The following is a 26,116-nucleotide window of genomic DNA, read 5'->3' on the forward strand; positions in this document are numbered from 1 at the left end:
GCAGAGTCATGCAACCGCACGAGTGGTCGCTCCATGCCAGAGTGGTACGCAAGATCTTCCGAGCGTGGGGCACCCCCTCGGTGGACCTTTTCGCCTCTCAGACCAACCACAAGCTGCCTCTGTTCTGTTCCAGACTTCAGGCACACGGCAGGCTAGCGTCGGATGCCTTTCTCCTCCATTGGGGGACCGGCCTCCTGTATGCTTATCCTCCCATACCTTTGGTGGGGAAGACCTTACTGAAGCTCAAGCAAGACCGCGGCACCATGATTCTGATCGCGCCCTTTTGGCCCCGTCAGATCTGGTTCCCTCTTCTTCTGGAGTTGTCCTCCGAAGAACCGTGGAGATTGGAGTGTTTTCCGACTCTCATTTCGCAGAACGACGGAGCGTTGCTGCACCCCAACCTCCAGTCTCTGGCTCTCACGGCCTGGATGTTGAGGGCGTAGACTTCACTGCGTTGGGTCTGTCTGAGGGTGTCTCCCGGGTCTTGCTTGCCTCTAGGAAGGATTCCACTAAAAAGAGTTACTTTTTCAAGTGGAGGAGGTTTGTCGCGTGGTGTGAGAGCATGGCCCTAGAACCTCGTTCTTGCCCTGCACAGAACCTGCTTGAATACCTTCTGCACTTATCAGAGTCTGGCCTCAAGACCAACTCAGTAAGGAACCACCTTAGTGCGATTAGTGCTTACCATTATCGTGTGGAAGGAAAAGCCATCTCTGGAGAGCCTTTAGTCGTTCGATTCATGAGAGGCTTGCTTTTGTCAAAGCCCCCTATCAAGCCTCCTGTTGTGTCATGGGATCTCAACGTCGTCCTCACCCAGCTGATGAAACCTCCTTTTGAGCCACTGAATACCTGCCATCTGAAGTACTTGACCTGGAAGGTCATTTTCTTGGTGGCAGTTACTTCAGCTCGTAGGGTCAGTGAGCTTCAAGCCCTAGTAGCTCATGCTCCATATACCAAATTTCATCACAACAGAGTAGTGCTCCGCACCCACCCAAAGTTCCTGCCGAAGGTGGTGTCGGAGTTCCATCTTAACCAGTCAATTGTCTTGCCAACATTCTTCCCCAGGCCGCATACCCGCCCTGCTGAACGTCAGTTGCACACATTGGACTGCAAGAGAGCATTGGCCTTCTACTTGGAGCGGACACAGCCCCACAGACAGTCCGCCCAATTGTTTGTTTCTTTCGACCCTAACAGGCTAGGGGTCGCTGTCGGGAAACGCACCATCTCCAATTGGCTAGCAGATTGCATTTCCTTCACTTACGCCCAGGCTGGGCTGACTCTTGAGGGTCATGTCACGGCTCATAGTGTTAGAGCCATGGCAGCGTCAGTGGCCCACTTGAAGTCAGCCACTATTGAAGAGATTTGCAAGGCTGCGACGTGGTCATCTGTCCACACATTCACATCACATTACTGCCTCCAGCAGGATACCCGACGCGACAGTCGGTTCGGGCAGTCGGTGCTGCAGAATCTGTTTGGGGTGTAAATCCAACTCCACCCTCCAGGACCCGAATTTATTCTGGTCAGGCTGCACTCTCAGTTAGTTGTTCTTCGTAGGTCAATTTCTGTTGTTTCCTCGCCGTTGCGAGGTTCAATTGACCTGGGTTCTTGTTTTGAGTGAGCCTGAGAGCTAGGGATACCCCAGTCGTGAGAACAAGCAGCCTGCTTGTCCTCGGAGAAAGGGTATGATACATACCTGTAGCAGTTGTTCTCCGAGGACAGCAGGCTGATTGTTCTCACCTTCCCTCCCTCCTCCCCTTTGGAGTTGTGTATTTCATATTTTTTGCTAGTCATTCAACTGGCGGGAGCGGTCGCGCACGGGCGGGAAGACGGCCGCGCATGCGCGGTGGGCGTGCCCTGCGTGTCGACCGTCCCGCGAAGCTTATTTCCGGTTGGTGGGGGCTGCCGCGGACGTCACCCCAGTCGTGAGAACAATCAGCCTGCTGTCCTCGGAGAACAACTGCTACAGGTATGTATCATACCCTTTATGGAACAATTGTAAGTCACATTGAGCCTGCAAATAGGTGGGAAAATGTGGGATACAAATGCTATAAATGAATAAACAAACATGCACTACCTGCTGGCCAAACTAGAGAAATGCACTAAGAGTTAATAAAGGCAGTTTTACAATTTTAAACACACACTGTTCTGTCACATAGGGCATAGTGTAATATTTACAGTGCTGCCTTTTCATGCATAAAGTTGTTGCTGGAAGTTAGTGCTGTTGTGAACTTCATACTATAAGTTTGTATATAGTGTTTTACAGTGGAGGAATTGTGTTGGCTTTACTGAGGTGTCATCAAAACTTTAATTTTAGTTTGAGATCTCTATACTCTGATCCAGTATATTCTTTCCCTCCACTACCACATGTCCAGCAGATTCCTCCCCCCCCCCCCCCCCCCCCCCCCCCAAGTGCCTTCCAACTGCACTGTGCAGCCATGGAGCTCTCAGACATGTTTTAGCAACTTGAGGTTCATGACCTTGCAGCTCCCAGTCTCATGAGGCAGCAAAATCAACAGGCTCTCTGAAGGTGGGGACAGATGGGGAAGATGCGTGCTTGAGAGGGAGGCAGACTGGCTGTTGGAAAGCAGAATGTGAGAGAGAGAAATAGGGGGACAGATGGACTGCATGCCTCTGTACAAATGTAGGTATCAGCTACTGACACTTTTTTAAAAATCCACTTTAATTCAGTTGCCTAAAAGACCTATATATATCTACTGAAGCTTGCACTGTTTAATTTTCTTTACCATTGTATTCTGTGGCATTTGGGGTTTTTTTTGGATTTTGCTCACTCCTTTTTCAGTAGTAGCTCAAGATGAGTTACATTCAGGTACACTGAGTATTTCTGTCTTTGGAGATTTTAAGATACATTTGTGTTATCTTAATATTTAAATTTAACAAAAGGTATTATCTGGCACTATTTTGCTGACCTTTCTATATGCTTTAAGGCCCCGCCCACCTCAGCCTCCCCAAACAGCTGAGCCACCGACCGACTATGCTGTCGAATGAAATGCTGCGGCTTCACAAACCCAGAAATGAAATAGTGTGTATGCTTAGATCAAGGTTAATACACATTTATGTGACCCTGCTTTCGCCTAAAAAAAAATCATTAACAAAATAATATAGTTTTAAAAGAATATTGAAAGATTTTTAAAAGATGAAGAAAAAAAACTGCCTCAGAAGTTACACATACAGTTGCAGCAGAACACATCATGAATACCAGTTGGTAGCTATGGAATTTTGTTTATTTATATATGCTGTATTGCAATGCAATGCTGGTAGGAGCCTTTATCAGTGAAGATTTCACTTGTAGTAACATAGGAAATGATGACAGATAAAGACCTGTACAGTCCATCCAGTCTGTTTCCATAGAGTAACCTAACTGCCACGGGTGAAGTATGTGTGATGCCTCAACATGTTGAATTGGGAAAAGAACTACCCATTCGGTTCTCTTAGAAAGAAAAAGAAGATTGATAATGGGCCTATAATTAGAGTTGATGGATGTGTCAGGGTTTTTTTTTGTTCAGATAATTGCCGTTTAAATGAAATTGTAATGGCATCCAACATCCTGCTTGATTTAGAATTTATTTTCACAAAGCACATTGCTGTAAACTGCATACAGATTACCTTATGTATATGACATATTTCTTATTGACTTGTAAGCCACATTGAGCCTGCTTGTGTGTGGGAAAATGTGGGATACAAATACTTCAAATAAATAAAATATTGAACTTAAATATATATAAAGATTATATTGTGATTGTAATAAATGAGGAAGGGGTAAAACTTCTTTGTATTGAAATGATGCACCATTAACAGGTCTGAAAATAGATAACTGTGATGGTAAATTACATCTGCTGTTTTATATGATACTTTACATTCATCATTTTACATTGTATATAGTGTTTAATTGTACTATTCTGATTTGTAGTTTTCCCTACGGTCTTGTGTAAGCCACATTGAGCCTGCTTCTGGTGGGAAAATGTGGGGTATAAATGTGTTAAATAAAAGGAAGAACAGGGAATAAAATAGAAAAAGGGAACAGAAAGAGAATGGAAGAGGATAGAAGGGAGGAAAAAAGAAGTTAAGAGAAGGAAGGAGAAGACAAATGCAGGAGGGAAAGAAAAGATGGTAATATAATGGAGTAGACATCACATAATGTACAGAAGACAGAATTTTTCCATCTACAAGCAGAACTGAGTTGGACATATAATTGGGTGACACAGAGGTGTAGCCAGGTTTTGATCTCAGGGGGAGCAGACTTTTATAAAATAGGCGCCGGTTGGTGTCAGCTAGACAGCAGTGTCTGTGTTGTTGCTCAAGGACTGTGGCGGGCGCTGATTAATACAGGCTGTCTCTGTTGTGTCCTGCCTACAAGGAAACAGTAAGTTACATCAGGAGGCAGGACGCAGAAGAGGTCCCTGGACTGGCCAGAGCAGGCAACCTGTCTTCTTAACTACAAAGTAAAAATATTCAAATCGTGACCATCACCTCAGGAATAGCACACACATTCATTCCACTGCTAGACACCTTGTTTAAATCAGATGGGCTTTTGTTTGTGTGGTGACTCTACAGGATGTGGAGACCACTAGTCTTCAGGATTTTTATTTTGGTTGACAAGGACCACCAAAGGTGGCCCTTGCCCCAGAGTGGCTGAGCCCACTTTCAAATAGGGCTAGACACTTTTGCCATTCAGGTTTTCAGGCTATCCACAATGAATCTGCATGAAAAAGATTTGCATGTAATGGAGGCAGTATATGCAAATCAATTTCATGCATATTTAATGTGGATATCCTGAAAACCTGACTGGCAAAGGGGTACTCCAGGACCAACTTGGGAAATGCTGCCCTAGAACACAAAACTTACCACCCCATAACAGCCCTAATCCACCTATGAAAAGACAGTGCTATATATATTACACTGGGTTCTCGAGCACCAATATACCTACTATTGGGAAACTGGAACAAGCTGCACTGTTACACATTCCTACACAGACACTACATGATAGCAGAATTCTTCACCTCAGTCGCACATGCAGAACATGAACAGACCCTCATCTATATAACATGAGTAGCCATACTGGGTCAGACCAAAGGTCCATCTAGCCCAGTATCCAGCTTCCAACAGTGGCCAACCCAGGTCACAAGCACAAGCAGAAACCCAAACTGTGACAACATTCCATCCTACCAATCTAATACAGAATAGGGAGCCACAAAGAAAAACCCCAACAACAACAAAAATTGAAATAGAGACCCCTCCTCTATGCCCAAGAAAACCAGACTCTATAAACAGTGGAATACTGGTAAAAAGAAACAGAAAAGCATTTTCTCCTGTACTTTGCAAAATAAACATAGAAAATATACATTTTACAAAGCAGGTACATCTCAGTCCTTACAAAGTATTAAATACAAATAATGTTTTTTTCTACCTTTGTTGTTTGAGAATTTGGCTGGTTCCAGTCTTTTTTTCCATGTTCCATGAGTCAGCCTTACAAATTCTTTTCCAGGCTGGCCTTTCCATTTCTTCTCTCTCCTCTAGTCTTCTTCCTTTCCTTCTCTACATCCATTTGGCACTGATCTGTGTTACCATCTTTCCCCAGTTCCAAAATTACCTCTTTGTCCCCCATCTCATCCCTTTTTCACGTCCCTATCTCCTCCTCCCCTTTCCAATCGTGCCCTCTCTGTGTCCCTGTCTCCTCCTCCCGTTTTCAATAGTGCCCTCTGTGTCCCTATCTCCTCCCCCCTTTCCAGTAGTGCCCCTTTATGTCCATATCCAATCTCAGTTTTCTCTTCCCAGTGAAGCCGTCATCGCCATACTCTCAAAACAAAGCAAGCAAACCTAAGAGCTGCTGCATCCATGTTGTCACTCTTTATTGTTGGTAGCATTTGTATTTAATCTCACTTATATTTTCAAACATGCCAATTTGTGCAGTATACGGATGTACACAGAAAAAGTATAATAACGGAACAGAATATAGGTAGAGTAGTAATTTGTTGTAAATCGTAATCAGTGTGTCATTTGGAGGGGCTAGTTATAGAGGCACTCTAGCACGTGTTATATTCGTGCAGAGATTTTTTTTTTCTCCTGGTAAAGGCCACTAAAACAGAATATGTAAGCCACACTGAGCCTGCAAATAGGTGGGAAAATGTGGGATACGAATGTTATAAATAAATATAAGAAAGCCAATGGACTGTATTAAAAAACATTTATTTTTATTTTGACCTATAAAACCACTTGTCCCTGAAACATGCCTAAAAACAGAATAATCCATTTGTGTATCTAAAATGTAAAATTTCTACAAATGACGTTAAAATGTGATTCCGTGTGCCCCAATGAAAGGTGAGTTTAATTCTACTTCCATTTTTCAATATATTCTATCATCTTTATAACACCAGCTTCCCAAGGCACAGTACAACAACAGTTAAGATAAACTCATCAAGAAACAGGATATCCTCATTTAAATCTTGGTCATATATATTGTATAGAAGAACAGTGAAGAAAAATGAGCACAAACTACAGAGTTTATAATTGCTTTTTCTACCAGCTGCAATAATTTTTGAAGCTGTTTTATTTCTTTTCTCCTCCAGCTTTTAATGCACTGCCTATTAACAGAAACAGCTTTAGCCTTGTTACAGATCAACAATAAAGAACGACAAAGTGGATACAGCAGCTCATAAGTTTACTTGTTTTGTGTGGGGTGATGGCAGTGAAGACGATGACGGCTACGCGGGGGAGAGGAAACACATTAACCAAGTTGGCTTCCTTGCTGGACTATAAAGGCTCACTTACACTGGTCTATTAAACCTCCTTGGGCAGCTCTTCCTCTGGAGTCTTGCATCTTTCTTCCTGTTTCTTCTGCTGCCTGCTGCTTTCCCTCGTCATTTTTACTGCCCTAAAGAGTTCTCTCTCGCACCGGCGATTCAGTTAGCCTTCTGCCAGCATTGGGGCTTCTCCTGAAGAAAAAGCCCCAACGCTGGCAGTAGGCTGACTGTGAAATCGCCAGTGCCGAGGGAGAACTCTTCAGGGCAGTAAAAATGACTACGGGAGACATCAGGCAGCAGAAGAAACAGGGAGAAAAATGTAAGACCAGGCAGCAGGCAAAGTTACTGGCACTTGGCGCATAGGTGCCATTTTTTCAAAACTGTTTGGGGGAGCGACCGCTCCCCCTGCGCCCCACCTAGCTACGCTTCTGGGGTGACATTGCATTTTATTGGGCCATAATAGCTTTCCCAGAGCTCAAAAGTAAGAGTAAAATTTTATCCAAGACAAGCAGGGGTACTAAGTCTTCAAGACATTAGTGATATTACCAGCAGAGCCTGGCACAGGAATACTACTCCACCCTAGTTCTTAGAACATTTTGAGCAGGCTCACTGTGGTTGCACCTCTTCCGCCTGCTGCTGTTAAAGGACTGCCTCACTCCTTAGTTTTCCACAGATGTTAAAACCTGCATCATTGCTTGTCTGTAAGTCCCTCAAGCTGAACATTTTTTCATTAATTTTGATAACTTTTGTAAATTTCATGCAAGTTCTGTCACTGTCATCTGGTGCTTTCCTGGTTGTGCCCTTTAGTTAGGTTTTTTGGTTAACGTTTTCTTTATTATTTTGCATTTAGCTCTAGGTAGGTCTCGTTGAGGCCTTGAGTTTCAGGTTGTGTACTTTTCATCATCAAATCTGCTGCATCTATTTCTACTGGACATGTCCCAGCAGCTTCCAAAAAAGCACCTGGAGCAACAGGACCATATCCATCATGGATATTCATAATTAGTGCATGGAGCATCTGGGGCCCTTCTTTCATTTGACTTGGAAATTTTATGTTCACAAATGTCCAGGAGAGGGATACAAGGTTGAGAGAAGAAGTTGAACATATATGTTTGGTACAGAAAAGTCTAGTCCATTGATTTTAGCATTGTAAGTATTAGTTTCTATGGATGCTGGGGATGCATTTGCATTGAGAGTATCTTGATCACCCTTGACAATTGAGCATTAGTAAAGATCATGGGGACCAGTCATCATCTGAGTCTTGCCCAAAGAAGAGGAAGAATTTGTCCTCATCTTCATTAGCACTGAGGGACAGTGATGCTGGAAGCCAGGAGGAGGCTGGTACATATCATCATCTGGCCCTTTTTGAGCAAGGTGCTGAGAACATTGGGGGCGAAACTCACTATCCTGAAATTGCCCCCAACATGAAGATCCCTCAGGACATCAGAGGGGCACACCAGCTTCCAAGGATCCCCAAGTGACTGAGGATGAAATGGCTACACCTACTGCTCTCCCCACACATTTGTCGATGACATCCTTCAAGGAGCAGCTCATGAAATTTGAGAATTGGATACTTGATCTAATCCAGTCTGGCATTTTTATCCACCAAACCCCTTTGCAGGTTCAAAGCGGTGTACAAAAATAGAATTAATACATCAAGTATCAACAGTACAAACAGACCAATCACATCATTTTACAAAATAGCTCAAATCCAACGGAGGGGATGTAGATCAACCAAACACGAAAGACTACATCCCCTCCCTACTTTGTTGGATTAGACAGTTTCTTTCGTTACCTTGTACTCGGTGGAACTTAAATCTTTGTTCCCTTTTAGCTTTCTAAACACACAGAAAACAGCTTGGCCTACTGTTTGCTCAAGTTTTAAGGTGCACAGTTTCTCATTAGTACCACTCCAGGTTTCCCACTAGCAGAGTCAGCTCCTCTCTCAACTTTTCTTGAAATTGAAAACATGTGGAATGCTGAAAAAATGTACCTTAGCCATATAATATTATTATAAATGGTGATGTGTTGCAGAGAATTGGATTGCTATATTCTGTGTGACATATGATGATCCTGTTATATAGTAACTTTGTACCTTGTAACCAGTTGCTGGATTTTTTTTTTTTTTTTTAATTAAACTTGCAAAGTGTTTTTTTTTTTATTTTTTAACAGTTAAATTGTAATTGCTTGTGGCTGTGAAGTCCCGGTAATGATTTATGTACATACAGTGATAGGTATTTGAGATGGTACTTAGCCATGACATAATGAGATCTGAACTAATACTGTAGCAGGTGCAGAGTTTCATATGTTTTATAAAGAGATAATTAAAGTACAGAAATGGAATGTGGCTTAGCACTAGCACTTAACTGTTGTTCAGTAGAGGTATCTGCACACCATCTGTTGATTGCAGTATCCAAGTTTTGTTCACTGAAGCTACTTTGACCCAGGTAGGCAAGACTAAGTTTTGCTAAGGTTTTGTCCCATTGTGACGAACCTGCTGGTGATCTAAAGGAAGAGCTGTGAAGTTAGCTTGGTGGGTGAAAAGCATTAATGTTCAACTAGTGAAGAGATGACAGGTAGTTGTCTGCACTTTCAACTCCAACAATTGGCAGCTAAGTGGTTTTGGATTAATTACCTGTCTTTCCAAATCAAAGCTCAAGGCAAGTTATAAATTAGATACAAGTAGGTATTTCTCTGCTTCAGAGGGCTTAAAATCTAAGTTTGTAACTGAAGCAATAGAGATTGAGGCAGCTGGCCTCAGTCACGATGAGCAACAGTGGAAGACGAAGGATTTGAACTTTGACTTATCTCATTCTCAACCCACTGCTCTAACCATTAGACTGCTGCTCCACACTTTTGTTCCCTGGGAAAGCTGTGAATTTGGGAAGTATGATCAGAGCTTTTTAATTTTTGTTGATCAGTTCTATTAAGCACTTCTATGGGTTTAGTCAAAATTGTGCACAGAAATCTCATCAGATCATACTACTTTGTAGGGAATTGGATGCTGTGGTGACCACCTCATTACACAGTGGCACAGAAGGACTAGTTCTGGTTGTGCTTACTTAAATACCTGGTGGAGGGGAGTGGTTAAGATGGTGTTCTGAAGTCTGGTGCTGTGCGTTTCCTGTTTGATTTCTGGAGTAATTTTATATTTCCTTGGTCTCAATATCTCTTACTTCTGAACTGTCTCTATCAAGGCATCATATTAATCACCACTACTCTCTCTTTTTCCCTTCTTTGCTTTTACCCTTTCTCTCTTACACTTCTAAGAAATTGATTGTTTGTTGACTTGATGTATGTTTTTATATACGGTTGTAAGCCACATTGAGCCTGCCCGTGGGTGGGAAATTGTGGGATATAAATGCTATAAATAAATATGCCTCTTACAAAAAGAAAGGGTGTGATGAAGGCCTTACCATCATTAGCTAGAACTGCCTCTCCAGTACAGCAGTCATTGGAATGCTGTATCACTCGATGCCTGCAGCAAACGCTTGGGGGGGGGGGCCCTACTGTGAGTTTGGTGGAAGGAGCGGCTGACTTCTTGGGGTAAGATGCTTCATTTCCCCCTCCAGGAACTGACATCCCACCATGCCTTGCCACCACTAGGGCAGTGGTAGCGGGTCCTGAATTGGCAGAAGATGCCATGTCTCTGATCAGTGGCGATGGAACCATTCCTGAAGGTACAGCAACAGAGGTTATCGTCTCCTGGGGAGAGGGGATATCAATGCCCCCACCCCCAAGTGATTATTTTGGCAGGCCATTGAAAGGATAAATGCCTCTTTTGAGATCTGTTCAGGAAACTGCTAGCCTTGCTTCAAAGTGGAATATCTTTCTTGGTCAGTGGATAAAATTAAGCAATATAGGCAACATACTCGAGTGGAAATTTCATCTCTTAATAAAGGATAATTTTATTATACATATGAAAATTGAGTTAATTGAATACTTTATTAGGCGTTTAAATCTCAGGATACTGAATTTTCCTAGACCTGTGGGCATCTCCCTGATGGATTTGTTTAAAAGATAAGTTGTTGAGAATTTGAAGTTTACCTTGGACTCTATATGTCCGGTTAATAAGATTTATTATTTGCCTTACAAAAAAGAAATTGAAGGGATCCTGGAAGATCTTGGTCAGGTACAATAGGAGGCCAATGCATTGAAAGACTTGTCTCCTATATTGGAAGACTCAGTTTCAGATGTGACTGATAGATCTACTTTGTTTATTTCCTTTGTGTTTGAGCAGGAATTAAATAGGGTTTTGAGATTGTTTTTCAAGAACTTCCAACAACCATTTTGTGGATTTATCCTTATGTAACTAAAAACACTCAAGAGGAGGCATTTTTTTTATGGACATGAGAGAAGGCACCAGAGCATTGGGTGTAACACTTTTACTGGCTTATCCATATAACTGTGTTGTCCATTATTTAGGTGTGAAGTACGTGTTTTTTTTAACTGGAACATCTTAAGTCTTTTATTGATCTGAAAAAGTTATCTGGTGTTGGATCATCATCACTGTGTCAGTGTTAAAGTAATCTGTGGGATATTTCAGGCTTACCTTTTCTTATGAGAGATTTGTCTTCGTTGTTATTCTCCTTATGATACACACAGGCTCATTTTTGAAAGAGAAGGACACCCATCTTTCAACACAAATCTGAAGATGGGTGTCCTTCTCACAAGGTCGCCCAAATCAGCATAATCGAAAGCCGATTTTGGGCGTCCCCAGCTGCTTTCCGTCACGGGGACGACCAAAGTTTACGGAGGCGTGTCGGAGGCGTAGCGAAGGCGGGACTTGGGCGTGCCGAACACAAGGGCACCCTCGACCCATAATGGAAAAAAAAAAGGGCGTCCCTGACGCGCATTTGGACAACTTTACCTGGTCCAGTTTTTCTTACGACCAAGGCACAAAAAGGTGCCCAAACTGACCAGATGACCACTGGAGGAAATTGGGGATGACCTCCCCTTACTCCCCCAGTGGTCACTAACCCTCTCCCACCCTCAAGAAACAACTTTAAAAATATTTTGTGCCAGCCTCTATGCCCAGCCTCAAATGTCATACTCAGGTCCATCTCAGCAGTATGCAGGTCCCTGAAGCAGTTTTAGTGGGTGCAGTGCACTTCAGGCAAGCGGACCCAGGACCATCCCCCCCCCCCCCAACCTGTTACACTTGTGGTGGTAAATGTGAGCCCTCCAAAACCCACCAGAAACCCTCTATACCCACATGTAGGTGTCCCCCTTCACCCCTAAGGGCTATGCTAGTGTTGTACAGTTGTGAGGAGTGGGTTTTGGGGGGCTCAGCACACCAGGTAAGGGAGCTGTGTACCTGGGAGCTTTTTCTGAAGTCCACTGCAGTGCCCCCTAGGGTGCCCGGTTGGTGTCCTGGCATGTCAGGGGGACCAGTGCACTAAGAAATGCTGGCTCCTCCCACGACCAAAGGGCAGATGGGTGTCCTTAGTTTCCATTATCGCCGAAAATCAGAAACGACCAAGTCTAAGGACGACCATCTCTAGGGACGACCTAAATGTCAAGATTTGGGTGTCCCCAACCACATTATCGAAACAAAAGATGGACACCCATCTTGTTTCGATAATACGTGTTTCTCCGCCCCTTCGCCGGAATGTCCTGCGAGGATGTCCTCAGGAATACTTGGGCGCCCCTTTCGATTATGCCCCTCATAACTACTCTCCTTTCTTATAGTGGTCTGAGGAGGGGTTAATATGTGCATTTTTATTCCTTCAAGTTTTGTTTCATGTAAAAAAAAATTTCTAAGCATTATGGGATAGATTCTATCTATGGCATCTAAAAAATCAGCGCCAAAAATACCCCTTTAAACGGTATTCTATAAGCTGTTCCTAATGTTTGGCATGTTTTATAGAATTAAAGCTTAAGCAAACAGTTCACATGTAAATTTAGGCATCACCATTCGCACCAGCAAAAACGAGCAAATGCCCGCACCTAAATTTACACGTGGAGGACCATTCTATAATTATATGCGTAACTCAGAACCATGCCCCCATCCACCCCAAAACATCTTTAACCCTCCTATATCTGTGCCCCCTTTTTTGGACTGCACATAAATTTTAGGCACAGTTCCTGCACCTACATTTATGTACATTAATCCCAATTAAATCTAATTAATGCCAATAATTGCTAGGTATAAAGCCAATTATTGGCACTAATTGGATCACATTTCCATAGTGAACATAATGGATCTTATAAGAGATTGATAGAGGTGGAAAACCTTGGTTTACTGTTTATAACAGAAACATGGCTCAATTCCAAAGAAGACCCAGCAGTAATAGAGCTTTGCCCCCCAGGATACAAAATCCTACATCAAACAAGAATTAAAAAAAAAAAAAGAGGAGGGGGAAGAGCCATCTTGTATAAATCTTTCTTTAAGTTAGAATTAATTTCTGGCTTAAAGTCTACAAATATTAAGATCTTGGTTTGTAAAATAGAGGATGAAAATCTCACAGTTCCCTTATGTGTTGTTCTTTTTTACCATCCTCCAGGAAACTGGCACCACTCTGATGATAATCTCTTTGAATTCTTTGCTAACATCTGTATTAAATTCCCTATAGGTGACATAAACTTATAGTTGGACAAACCCCTTTGACTATACCCCTTACATCAGCTTCACAGTTGATCAAACTACTTACCCAAAAGAAAATACACTAAACATACTTGGATTGATTGACTGCGACCTAACTTTCAAACCTCAAGTCTCCTCGATTGTGTCCAAAACTTTCAAAACTTTTTGGAAGTTAAAACGTATAAGGCGTCATTTCCCAACCTGATCCCTTAGACTCCTGATACAATCCCTTGTACTAACACAACTGGATTACTGCAATGCAATATATGCCGGTTGTAAAGTTTTAATCAAAAAAATTCAAACTGTTCAAAACACAGCATCCCGTCTTATTTATAATATGACTCACTTTGACAGTGCAACCCCCTCTGCTAATCAGACTTCACTGGTTACCCATAAAAGCCATTGAGGCATATTTTCAAAGCACTTTGGGAGGCTAAGTTCCATAGGTTTCTATGGAACTTTGGGAGGCTAAGTGCTTTGAAAATATGCCTCATAGTCTACTTGAAGGTATGTGTTTTTATTCATCTTATAATTTATGGAATGGCCCCAAATTACAGGCAACTACTCATAGAATTTCCCCTGCGTAACGCAGTCTCATGAGCAAGAGATTATCTTACATTAAATTTTCCTAATTGCAGAAAAATTGTTTATAAATCTGTCCTGTCAACAGACCTTACCTACCTGGGCATCAAATGGTGGAACTTACTCCAAAACCAATTAAACATCAATATAATTATCTGCTATTCCGCAAATCTTTGAAATCATATCTCTTTAATAAGTTCTTGTCAACAGAAAACGAATCTTCTGTTTAATTTCAACAAATTGTCAACTTGTAACTAATGTATCTAATTCACTCAACTTTTGATTACTTCAGTTGTATTGTACTTATAATTATCATCCTTGAATCGACTATAGTTGTTTTATTCTAATAATTATAGCACATTTTCTCCGAGGACAAGCAGGCTGCTTGTTCTCACTGATGGGTGACGTCCACGGCAGCCCCTCCAATTGGAAACTTCACTAGCAAAGGCCTTTGCTAGTCCTCGCGTGCCCATGCGCACCGCGCATGCGCGACCGTCTTCCTGCCCAAACCGGCTCGTGTTCGTCAGTCTTCTTTTGTCCGCGCTCGGGACGGTCGTGTTTTGCCGCCGTTTCGCGCCCCTCAAGTTGACCCTCGCGCGTCTTCGCGATTTTGCAAAAAAAAAAAAAAAAAAAAAAAGAAAGACCTCAGTCTTTGTCCCTTCCTGTGTGTCTAGTTTGTAAGTTTCCTTTCGCTTTCGGGGTAGGCCTTTTTTCTGGCCTCGGTATGGGTTTTTCTCTCTCCCTTATTTTTGGTGCCCTTCGTCACCATCGCGAATTTTGATTTCGCCGGCGTGATTTTTCCGCCCATGTCATCGAAGTCTTCCAACGGCTTAAGAAGTGCACCCAGTGCGCCCGGGTAATCTCGCTCACTGATAGGCACGCGTCGTATCTTCAGTGTCTGGGGGCTGGGCACCGCCCGCAGGCCTGCAGTCTTTGTGCTCTTTTACAGAAGAGGACTCAGGTAGTGAGATTGGCCCAGTGGAACGTGTTGTTCTTGGGCTCTTCGTCGACAACAGCACCAGAGGCATCGAGTGCATCAACGTCGACAGCATCAAGACCTTCGACCTTGGCATCGACTGCATCGATGGCATCGAGGTATCGACCCTCTGCATCGTCGGTACCAAGACATCGGAAGGCTGCGTTGGCGTTGGTGGAACCGGGACCTCCACTGTTGCTGATGTCGTCGGACGGTGGTGCTTCGACTGGAATGCAGGTGAGGGCTGTCCATTCCCCTGCTGGTGGCGGTGAGCCTTCGGGTGGGTCTCCTCCTACCATGAGGGCTCCTGCAGTACAGCCCCCCCCCCCCCCCCCCCCCCCCCGAGACCGACCTTCTTCGGCCTTGGCCCCGAGGAAGAGACGGCTGGATTCTACGTCCTCCTCGTCGGTACCGGGAAGCTCCGGTGACATGCTTTGTTTGAAAAAAATCAAAGAAGCATCGACACCGGTCACCTTCCCGCATCGGTACCGAGAGCTCTGGGTCGCCGAGGGAGTCGGCACCCAGTAGGCATCGGCACCGGGAGGACCGCTCACCCTTTGTTCAGGAGGTGTCGATGCGCTCCACCTTGGACAGCCCGGAACAGTCTCCACGCCCGGAACAGACTCTGACCTCGACGCCTGCATCGGCTTCCATGTCTTTCTCCACAGCCGCTCTACACGAGAGTCTCCGGGCTGTTCTCTCAGAGATCCTGGGAGAGCTGTTGCACCCTTCCCCTCCGGTACCGGGGGTGCTTGCGCCACCGGTACCGTCGAGTGAGGTGCCGGCTGGCCCCTTGCCCGGGGTGAGGTCTCCGATGCGGCCGCCTCCCAGGAAGGCTCCCCGACGACGTCGGCGGAGGGAGCTTCGCCGGTGCTGGCGAGGGAGTCTACCTCTCGACGCTCCCACCGTGGCCGTGTTTCCACGGAGTCGAGTCAGGCACGGCTTCAGACACAGGTTCATGAACTTGTGTCTGATACCGATGGTGAGGCCTCGTGGGAGGAGGAGGAGGACATCAGATATTTCTCTGACGAGGAGTCTGATGGCCTTCCTTCTGATCCCACTCACTCCCCTGAAAGGCAGCTTTCTCCTCCCGAGAGTCTGTCTTTTGCGGCCTTTGTCCGGGAGATGTCTACGGCCATCCCCTTCCCGGTGGTCGTGGAGGATGAGCCCAGAGCTGAAATGTTTGAGCTCTTGGACTATCCTTCTCCACCTAAGGAAGCGTCCACAGTACCCATGCATCATGTCCTAAAAAAGACATTGCTGGCGAACTGGACCAAGCCTTTAACTAATCCCCACATTCCCAAGAAGATCGAGTCCCAGTACCGGATCCATGGGGACCCAGAGCTGATGCGCACTCAGTTGCCTCACGACTCTGGTGTGGTGGATCTGGCCCTAAAGAATGCTAAGAGTTCTAGGGAGCATGCTTCGGCGCCCCCGGGCAAAGACTCTAGAACCTTGGACTCCTTTGGGAGGAAGGCCTACCATTCTTCTATGCTCGTGGCCAAGATTCACTCCTACCAGCTCTACACGAGCATCCATATGCGGAACAATGTGCTGCAGTTTGGCGGGCTTGGTGGACAAGCTCCCTCCTGAGCAAGCCATTTCAGGAGGTGGTCAGGCAGCTGAAGGCGTGCAGAAAATTCCTGGCCAGAGGGGTATATGATACCTTTGATGTTGCGTCCAGGGCCGCTGCTCAAGGTGTGGTGATGCGCAGACTCTCATGGCTGCGTGCCTCCGACCTGAAGAATAGGATCCAGCAGCGGATTGCGGACTCCCCTTGCCGAGCGGACAACATTTTTGGAGAGAAAGTCGAACAGGTGGTAGAGCAGCTCCACCAGCGGGATACCGCTTTCGACAAGTTCTCCCGCCGGCAGCCTTCAGCATCTACCTCCTCAGGTAGACGTTTTTATGGGGGAAGGAAGACTGTTCCCTACTCTTCTGGTAAGCGTAGGTACAATCCTCCTTCTCGACAGCCTGCGGCCCAGGCTAACCCCCAGCGCGCTCGCTGTCGTCAGCAGCGTGCGCCTCAGCAAGGCCCCACGGCTCCCCAGCAAAAGCAGGGGGCGAGCTTTTGACTGGCTCCAGCAGAGCATAGCCGACATCAACGTATCAGTGCCGGGCGATCTGCCGGTCGGGGGGAGGTTGAAAGTTTTTCACCAAAGGTGGCCTCTCATAACCTCCGACCGTTGGGTTCTTCAAATAGTCCGGCAAGGATACACCCTCAATTTGGCCTCGAAACCTCCAAATTGCCCACCGGGAGCTCAATCCTACAGCTTCCAGCACAAGCAGGTACTTGCAGAGGAACTCTCTGCCCTTCTCAGCGCCAATGCGGTCGAGCCCGTGCCATCCGGGCAAGAAGGGCTGGGATTCTATTCCAGGTACTTCCTTGTGGAAAAGAAAACCAGGGGGATGCGCCCCATCCTAGACCTAAGGGCCTGAACAAATATCTGGTCAAGGAAAAGTTCAGGATGCTTTCCCTGGGCACCATTCTTCCCATGATTCAGGAAAACGACTGGCTATACTCTCTAGACTTGAAGGACGCCTACACGCACATCCCGATACTGCCAGCTCACAGGCAGTATCTGCGATTTCAGCTGGGCACACGTCACTTCCAGTACTGTGTGCTACCCTTTGGGCTCGCCTCTGCGCCCAGAGTGTTCACGAAGTGCCTGGCTGTAGTAGCAGCGGCGCTTCGCAGGCTGGGAGTACACTTGTTCCCCTATCTCGACGATTGGCTGGTGAAGAACACATCCGAGGCAGGAGCTCTACAGTCCATGCAGATGACTATTCTCCTCCTGGAGCTACTGGGGTTTATGATAAATTATCCAAAGTCCCATCTTCTCCTAGTACAGAGACTCGAATTCATAGGAGCTCTGCTGGATTCTCGGACGGCTCGTGCCTATCTCCCAGAGACGAGAGCCAACAACTTGTTGTCCCTTGTCTCTCGGGTGCGAGCGTCCCAGCAGATCACAGCTCGGCAGATGTTGAGATTGCTGGGCCACATAGCCTCCACAGTTCATGTGACTCCCAGGCCCGCCTTCACATGCGATCTGCTCAATGGACCCTAGCTTCCCAGTGGTTTCAGGCTGCTGGGGATCTAAAAGACGTGATCCACCTGTCCACGAATTTTCTCAAATCCCTGTATTGGTGGACGATTTGGTCCAATTTGACTCTGGGACGTCCTTTCCAAATTCCTCAGCCACAAAAAGTGCTGACTACGGATGCGTCTCTCCTGGGGTGGGGTGCTCATGTTGATGGGCTTCACACCCAGGGAAGCTGGTCCCTCCAGGAACGCGATCTACAGATCAATCTCCTGGAGTTACGAGCGGTCTGGAACGCTCTGAAGGCTTTCAGGGATTGGCTGTCCCACCAAATTATCCAAATTCAGGCAGACAACCAGGTTGCCATGTATTACATCAACAAGCAGGGGGGCACCGGATCTCGCCCCCTGTGTCAGGAAGCCGTCAGCATGTGGCTGTGGGCTCGTCGTCACGGCATGTTGCTCCAAGCCACATATCTGGCAGGCGTAAACAACAGTCTGGCCAACAGGTTGAGCAGAATTATGCAACCTCACGAGTGGTCGCTCATCTCCAGAGTAGTGCGCCAGATCTTCCAGGTGTGGGGCACCCCCTTGGTAGATCTCTTTGCATCTCGAGCCAACCACAAAGTCCCTCAGTTCTGTTCCAGACTTCAGGCCCACGGCAGACTGGCATCGGATGCCTTCCTCCTGGACTGGGGGGAAGGTCTGCTGTATGCTTATCCTCCCATACCTCTGATGGGGAAGACTTTGTTGAAACTGAAGCAAGACCGAGGCACCATGATTCTGATTGCTCCCTTTTGGCCGCGTCAGATCTGGTTCCCTCTTCTTCTGGAGTTGTCCTCCGAAGAACCGTGGAGATTGGAGTGTTTTCCGACCCTCATCACACAGGACGAAGGGGCACTTCTGCATCCCAACCTCCAGTCTCTGGCTCTCACGGCCTGGATGTTGAGAGCGTAGACTTTGCCTCTTTGGGTCTGTCAGAGGGTGTCTCCCGTATCTTGCTTGCTTCCAGGAAAGATTCCACTAAGAGGAGTTATTCTTTTTATGGAGGAGGTGTGACAGCAAGGCCCTAGATCCTCGCTCTTGTCCTACACAGACCCTGCTTGACTACCTTCTGCACTTGTCTGAGTCTGGTCTCAAGACCAACTCTGTAAGGGTTCACCTTAGTGCAATCAGTGCATACCATTACCGTGTGGAAGGTAAGCCAATCTCAGAACAGCCTTTAGTTGTTCGCTTCATGAGAGGTTTGCTTTTGTCAAAGCCCCCCATCAAACCTCCTATAGTGTCATGGGATCTCAATGTCGTTCTCACCCAGCTGATGAAACCTGCTTTTGAGCCACTGAACTCATGCCATCTGAAGTACTTGACCTGGAAGGTCATTTTCTTGGTGGCAGTTACTTCAGCTCGTAGAGTCAGTGAGCTTCAGGCCCTGGTAGCCCAGGCCCCTTACACCAAATTTCATCATAATAGAGTAGTCCTCCGCACTCACACTAAGTTCTTGCCGAAGGTAGTGTCGGAGTTCCATCTGAACCAGTCAATTGTCTTGCCAACATTTTTTCCCCGTCCTCATTCCTGCCCTGCTGAACGTCAGCTGCACACATTGGACTGCAAAAGAGCATTGGCCTTCTATCTGGAGCGGACACAGCCCAACAGACCGTCCGCCCAATTATTTGTTTCTTTTGATCCCAACAGGAGGGGAGTGGCTGTGGGGAAACGCACCATATCCAATAGGCTAGCAGATTGCATTTCCTTCACTTACGCCCAGGCTGGGCTGGCTCTTGAGGGTCATGTCACGGCTCACAATGTCAGAGCCATGGCTGCGTCAGTGGCCCACTTGAAGTCAGCCACTATTGAAGAGATCTGCAAAGCTGCGATGTGGTCATCTGTCCACACATTCACATCTCATTACTGCCTGCAGCAGGATACCCAACGCGACAGTCGGTTCGGGCAGTCAGTGCTTCAGAATCTGTTCGGGGTTTAGAATCCAACTCCACCCCCCTAGGCCCCTGTTTATTCTGTTCCAGGCTGCACTCTCAGTTAGTTGGATAAATTGTTAGGTCAATCTCAGTTATGTACTCGCCGTTGCGAGGCCCAATTGACCATGTTTGTTGTTTTGAGTGAGCCTGGGGGCTAGGGATACCCCATCAGTGAGAACAAGCAGCCTGCTTGTCCTCGGAGAAAGCGAATGCTACATACATGTAGAATGTATTCTCCGAGGACAGAAGGCTGATTGTTCTCACAAACCCGCCCGCCTCCCCTTTGGAGTTGTGTCTTCCCTTGTCTTTGTCTTGCTACATATGGGACTGACGAACACGAGCCGGTTCGGGTGGGAAGACGGCCGCGCATGCGTGCGCGAGGACTAGCAAAGGCCTTTGCTAGTGAAGTTTCCGATTGGAGGGGCTGCCGTGGACGTCACCCATCAGTGAGAACAATCAGCCTGCTGTCCTCGGAGAATACCTTCTACAGGTATGTAGCATTCGCTTTACTGTACTGTTATTATCTCCCCCACACACACACACTTTCAGTTGTTATAATTGATTTTCTCTTGCTGTTTGGTGCAGACAAGTTTTCATCTATATCCTTGGTATAATTTTTCAGCTTACAATTAACTAACGTCTCCAGTACTACTATGTTCTTTTCCACAACTACTTTGATTGTTTGATATAAGCCATATTGAGCTCATTGGGATAATGTGGGATATAAATAATTCTATTAAATTGTGCACACAAATCAGAAATGTGTCTAAATTTGTGCACACAAATTTTTGTGACCTTTATAGAATCAGGAGGAATATTTCCCTATGTTTATTTAACAGGAGGGTACTTACCCTGGAATGGCGATACCATAACAGGTCTTTGTAAGCCACATTGAGCCTGCAAATAGGTGGGAAAATGTGGGATACAAGTGCAATAAATAAATATATGAATGCATAAATAAAATTTAAAAAAAATAGAGACCTGGTACAATTTCCAGTGGTTTGTCATTCATTTCAATGGTATCAATAAATAAAACCATGCAAATGGAGTAGGTGTCTCTTGCAGTGATTCAGATAACTGTTCATAGAAAAATAACTTTTCTTAACTGTTAATCTTCAGTATGTTTAATTATAATTGTTTAATCTATGAATATTTTTAGGCTGTTAACAAACTAGCTGAGATCATGAATCGTAAAGATTTTAAACTGGACAGAAAGAAAGGAAATGCACAAGATTTGAGAAAGAAAGAGAAAGAAAATAGAAAACTACAGCTGGATCTTAACCAGGAGAAAGAGAAATACAACCAGCTTGTAGTGAAATACCAAAAGGATCTCAATGAAATGCAAGCGGTAAGTTTTATTTTTATATGCTTACAACTAGTGACAGTTCAAGAGCCTATCAAAAATGACAGAGAAAAAGGCATGCAGGTGGAGGAGTGGCCTAGTGGTTAGGGTGTTGGACTTTGGTCCTAGGGAACTGAGGAACTGAGTTCGATTCCCGGCATAGGCAGCTCCTTGTGACTCTGGGCAAGTCACTTAACCCTCCATTGCCTGCCGCATTGAGCCTGCCATGAGTGGGAAAGCACGGGGTACAAATGTAACAAAAATAAAATAAAAAATAATTCCCCTTGAACGTCCACCATCAGCAGGATCACTCTTGTTCATCAGCAGATAGACAAATGTGTATTGAGCCGCTCCCAGTAGGTTAAAATACATACTCTGTTTAACAGCATGTGACTGGGTAGCAATCAGGTTGCTGTTTTATATGTGTTAACATTATTTTTATTGACGTGAAATGTGCAAAAAATTAGGGTTTGCATTCAGTAACATTATTTTTATTGTACTTCCTCTTCAATTAAGAGTGGAATGAGATAGCAAAAGTATTTTCTAAATTTACAAACGGCATCCCTGAAAAAAGTCAATAATGTGCAATATAAAAAACAAAAATATTATAATTAAACAGCTTGACCACATAGATATTTTGTATCTGGATTTTCAAAGGGCACTTGACAAAGTACCTCATGAAAGACTCCAGGGGGAATGGAGAGTCATGGGATAGGAGTTAGTGTCTTATTGTGGATTAAAAACTGGTTAAATGGTCAGTATTTTCAATAGAGAAGGGTAGATAGCGGGGTTCTCCAGGGGTCTGTGATCTAGTGATGGGAGTAACTAGTGAGGTAATTAAATTTGCTGATGACACAAAGTTATTCAAAGTTGTTAAATTTCAAGAGGATTGTGAAAAATTACAAGAGGACGTTACAAGACTGGGAGACTGGGCATCTAAATTGCAGATGATGTTTAATGTGAGCAATTGCAAAGTGATGCATGTGGGAAAGAGCAACCCAAACTATAGCTACATAATGCAAGGATCCACATTAGGAGTCACTGACCAAGAAAGGGATCTAGTTGTCATCGTTGATGATATGTTGAAACCCTCTGCTCAGTTTGTGGCAGCAGCTAAGAAAGCAAATAGAATGTTAGCTATTGTTAGGAAAGGAATGGAAAACAAAAATGAGGATATTATAATGCCTTTGTGTCACTCCATGGTGCGACTGCACCTCAAATATTGTGTTCAGTTCTTGTCACCACATCTCATAAATATATATAGATATAGTGGAATTAGAAAAGGAACAGAACGGCGATAAAAATGATAAAGGGAATGAGACGACTTCCCTATGAGGAAAGGCTAAAGTGGCTAGGGCTCTTCAGCTTGGAGAAAAAATGGCTGAGGGGATAAAATAATGAGTGGAGTGGAGTGGAACGGGTAGACGTGAATTGCTTGTTTACTCTTTCCAAAAATACTAGGACTAGGGGACACGTAATGAAGCTACAAAGTAGTAAATTTAAAACGAATCGGAGAGAATATTTCTTCACTCAAAGTGTAATTAAACTCTGGAAAGCGTTGCCAGAGAATGTAGTAAAAGCAGTTTGCTTAGTGGAGTTTAAAAAAGGTTTGGATAGCTTCCTAAAGGAAAAGTTCATAGACCATAATTTAAAATGGACTTGGGGAAAATCCACTGCTTATTTCTAGGAAAAACACCATAAAATGTATTGTACTCTTTTGGGTTCTTGACAGGTACTTGTGACCAGGATTGGCCACTGTTGGAAACAGGATGCTGGGCTTGATGGACCTTCAGTCTGTCTGTCCGAGTATGACAGTACTTACATAAGTACATAAGTAATGCCATACTGGGAAAAGACCAAAGGCCCATCAAGCCCAGCATCCTGTTTCCAACAGTGGCCAATCCTGGTCACAAGTACCTGTCAAGAACCCAAAAGAGTACAATACATTTTATGGTGTTTTTCCTAGAAATAAGCAGTGGCCAATCCAGGTCAAGGGCACCTGGCAGCTTCCCAAATGTACAAGCATACTATACATGTTATTCCTGAAATTGTGGATTTTTCCCAAGTCCATTTAGTAGCGATCTATGGACTTGTCCTTTAGGAAACCGCCCAAACCCTTTTAAAACTCTGCCAAGCTAACCGCCTTCAGCACGTTCTCCGGCAACGAATTCCAGAGTTTAATTACGCATTGGGTGAAGAAAAAGTTTCTCCTATTTGTTTTAAATGTACTACACTGTAGTTCCATCGCATGCCCCCTAGTCCTACTATTTCTGGAAAGCGTGAACAGACGCTTCACATCCACCTGCTCCATTCCACTCATTATTTTATATACCTCTATCATGTCTCCCCTCAGCCGTCTCTTCTCCAAGCTGAAAAGCCCTAGCCTCCTTAGTCTTTCTTCATAGGGAAGTCGTCCCATCCCCACTATCATTTTTGTCGCCCTTCGCTGCACCTTTTCCAATTCCACTATATCTTTCTTGAGATGCGGCGACCAGAATTGGACACAATACTCAAGGTGCGGTCGCACCATGGAACAATACAACAGCATTATAACATCCTCACACCTGTTTTCTATACCTTTCCTAATAATACCCAACATTCTATTTGCTTTCCTAGCTGCAGCAGCACATATACACTTATATACTTATCCCACCTGAAGGGCCAAACAAAGCATACACAGACTATCTTTCACCTTGACTATAAAGACCCTCTAAATTATCATCCAATTTCTACATTTTCTGTTCTCGCTAAATCAGTTGAGAAAGCAGTTTTGATTCAACTGTAGGATTTGCTGATGCCCAAGTTAAATTGGCTTCCACCATGCCGATCACACTTCTAGTTTTGATTACGTCTACCAGCTTTTAGCATCACTAAATTTATCAGCCATTTTTCATACAGTCAATCATTAAATTGTTATGGAGTCTGGCAGAAACTGGATGTACTGGTTCAGTTCTTGATTAGTTCTGATCATTCATTGCTGATTGTAAGTCATTGGTACAATTTGCTGATTATTGCAAATGCCAGAAACCTAAGAAATAAGAAGAGAGAGTTAGAATATATTGCACTAAATTAAAAATTAGATATAATAGGCATCTCTGAGACCTGGTGGAAGGAGGATAACCAGTGGGACACTGTCATACCGGGGTACAAATTATATCGTAGTGATAGGGTGGATCGAATTGGTGGAAGGGATAACATTGTATATTAAGGATAGCCTTGAATCAAATAGATTGAAAATTCTGCAGGAAACAAAACTCTTTTTGGAATCACTGTAGATTGAAGTTGAAAAGGATAGTGATAGGAGTGTACTACCGTCCGCCTGGCCAGGATGAACAGATGGATGCAGAAATTTTAAAGTAAATTAGGGACGCAAACAAGCTGGGCAACACAATAATAATGGGTGATTTCAATTACCCCAATATTGACTGGGTAAATGTAACATCGGGGCATGCTAGGGAGGTAGAATTCCTTGATGAAATCAAGGACTGCTTTAAGGAGCATCTGGTACAGGAGCCAACAAGAGAAGGAAAAATTCTAGACCTAGTCCTTAGTGGAGCGCATAATCTGGTGCGGGAGGTAATGGTAAAGGGGCCGCTTGATAAGTGATCATAATATGATTGGATTTTATATTAGCTTTGAAGTAAGTATACATAGGAAATCAAATATGTTAGCATTTAACTTTAAAAAAGGAGACTATGATAAAATGAGTAGAACAGTGAAAAAAAAACTTAGAGGAGCGGCTGTGAGGGTCAAAAATTTACATCAGGCATGGATGCTGTTCAAAAACACCATCCTGGAAGCCCAGGCCAAATATATTCCGCATATTAAAAAAGGAGGACGGAAGACCAAACGACAGCCGGCATGGTTAAAAAGTGAGGTGAAGGAAGCTATTAGAGCTAAAAGAAAATCCTTCAGAAAATGGAAGAAGGAACCGACTGAAAATAATAAGAAACAGCATAAGGATTCTCAAGTCAAATGCAAAGCGCTGATAAGGAAGGCTAAGAGGGACTTTGAAAAAAAGATTGCGTTGGAGGCCAGAACACATAGTAAAAAAAATTAGGTATATTAAAAGCAGGAAGCCAAATCAAAAGAATCAGTTGGACCGCTAGATGACCGAGGAGTAAAAAGGTCGATCAGGGAAGACAAAGCCTTCTTGTTGGGCAGACTGGATGGACCGTGCAGGTCTTTTTTCTGCCATCATCTACTATGTTACTATGTAAAGCCATAGCGGAGAGATTAAATATCCTGAAAAAACTGATGGTGTACCTTGACAATTTTTGCTCCTTGTCAATGTGCTGCAAGATGAAAAAGATTGAAAATCACTAGTCTACTGTTTTATTATGTATGTTTTTATGTACTCTGCTTAGTTGTAGATGGATTAGAACATTTTAAATAAATATATATTTAATGCAGAAAATATAAAACAACTGAATAAAATACTTGCACAATTTATTTGAGGAGGGAAGAAATCTAAATTGTGACTCCAGTATCTTTATGGGGGTTGGCATGTAGGGGGTTTAAGTCTTCCAAATGTGAGAATTTATAACTTGGCATGCTTAGTGAAAGATTGGTTTTTGCATTCCCAGGATTATATGCCTTTAGAGAAGGAATGAGAATTTATAAAGTCTTGGTCCCCCCCCCCCCCCCCCCCCCCCCCCCCCATTACCTACTACGTGCATCTTCTTCATTAGTACCACCTATATTGAAGAGAAGTTGTTTGGTAAAATCTATATGTATGGCATGGAAGGAATTGATTAAATTATAGAAAGGTGATCCTGGGGTTACAAACCAGGTGCCCATATGGGGTAATTATTTATTTATTTATAACGCTTATACCCCACGCTTTCCCACTTGTTAGCAGG

At 44.4% G+C, this 26,116-nt stretch overlaps 1 protein-coding gene across 2 annotated transcripts in view; it reads left to right on the forward strand.

Moving 5' to 3' along the window:
* ROCK1 (Rho associated coiled-coil containing protein kinase 1) overlaps positions 1 to 26,116 on the forward strand; it is a 523,306-nt gene that overhangs the window by 419,958 nt on the left and 77,232 nt on the right. For both annotated transcript variants that reach the window (XM_030212894.1, XM_030212901.1), the window contains one exon: positions 21,072 to 21,260. In XM_030212894.1, the coding sequence (XP_030068754.1) occupies positions 21,072 to 21,260 (189 nt within the window). The remainder of the gene's footprint in view (positions 1 to 21,071; positions 21,261 to 26,116) is intronic.

Source organism: Microcaecilia unicolor, chromosome 1 (genome assembly GCF_901765095.1).
Source record: "Microcaecilia unicolor chromosome 1, aMicUni1.1, whole genome shotgun sequence".
NCBI classification, from domain to species: Eukaryota; Metazoa; Chordata; class Amphibia; order Gymnophiona; family Siphonopidae; genus Microcaecilia; species Microcaecilia unicolor.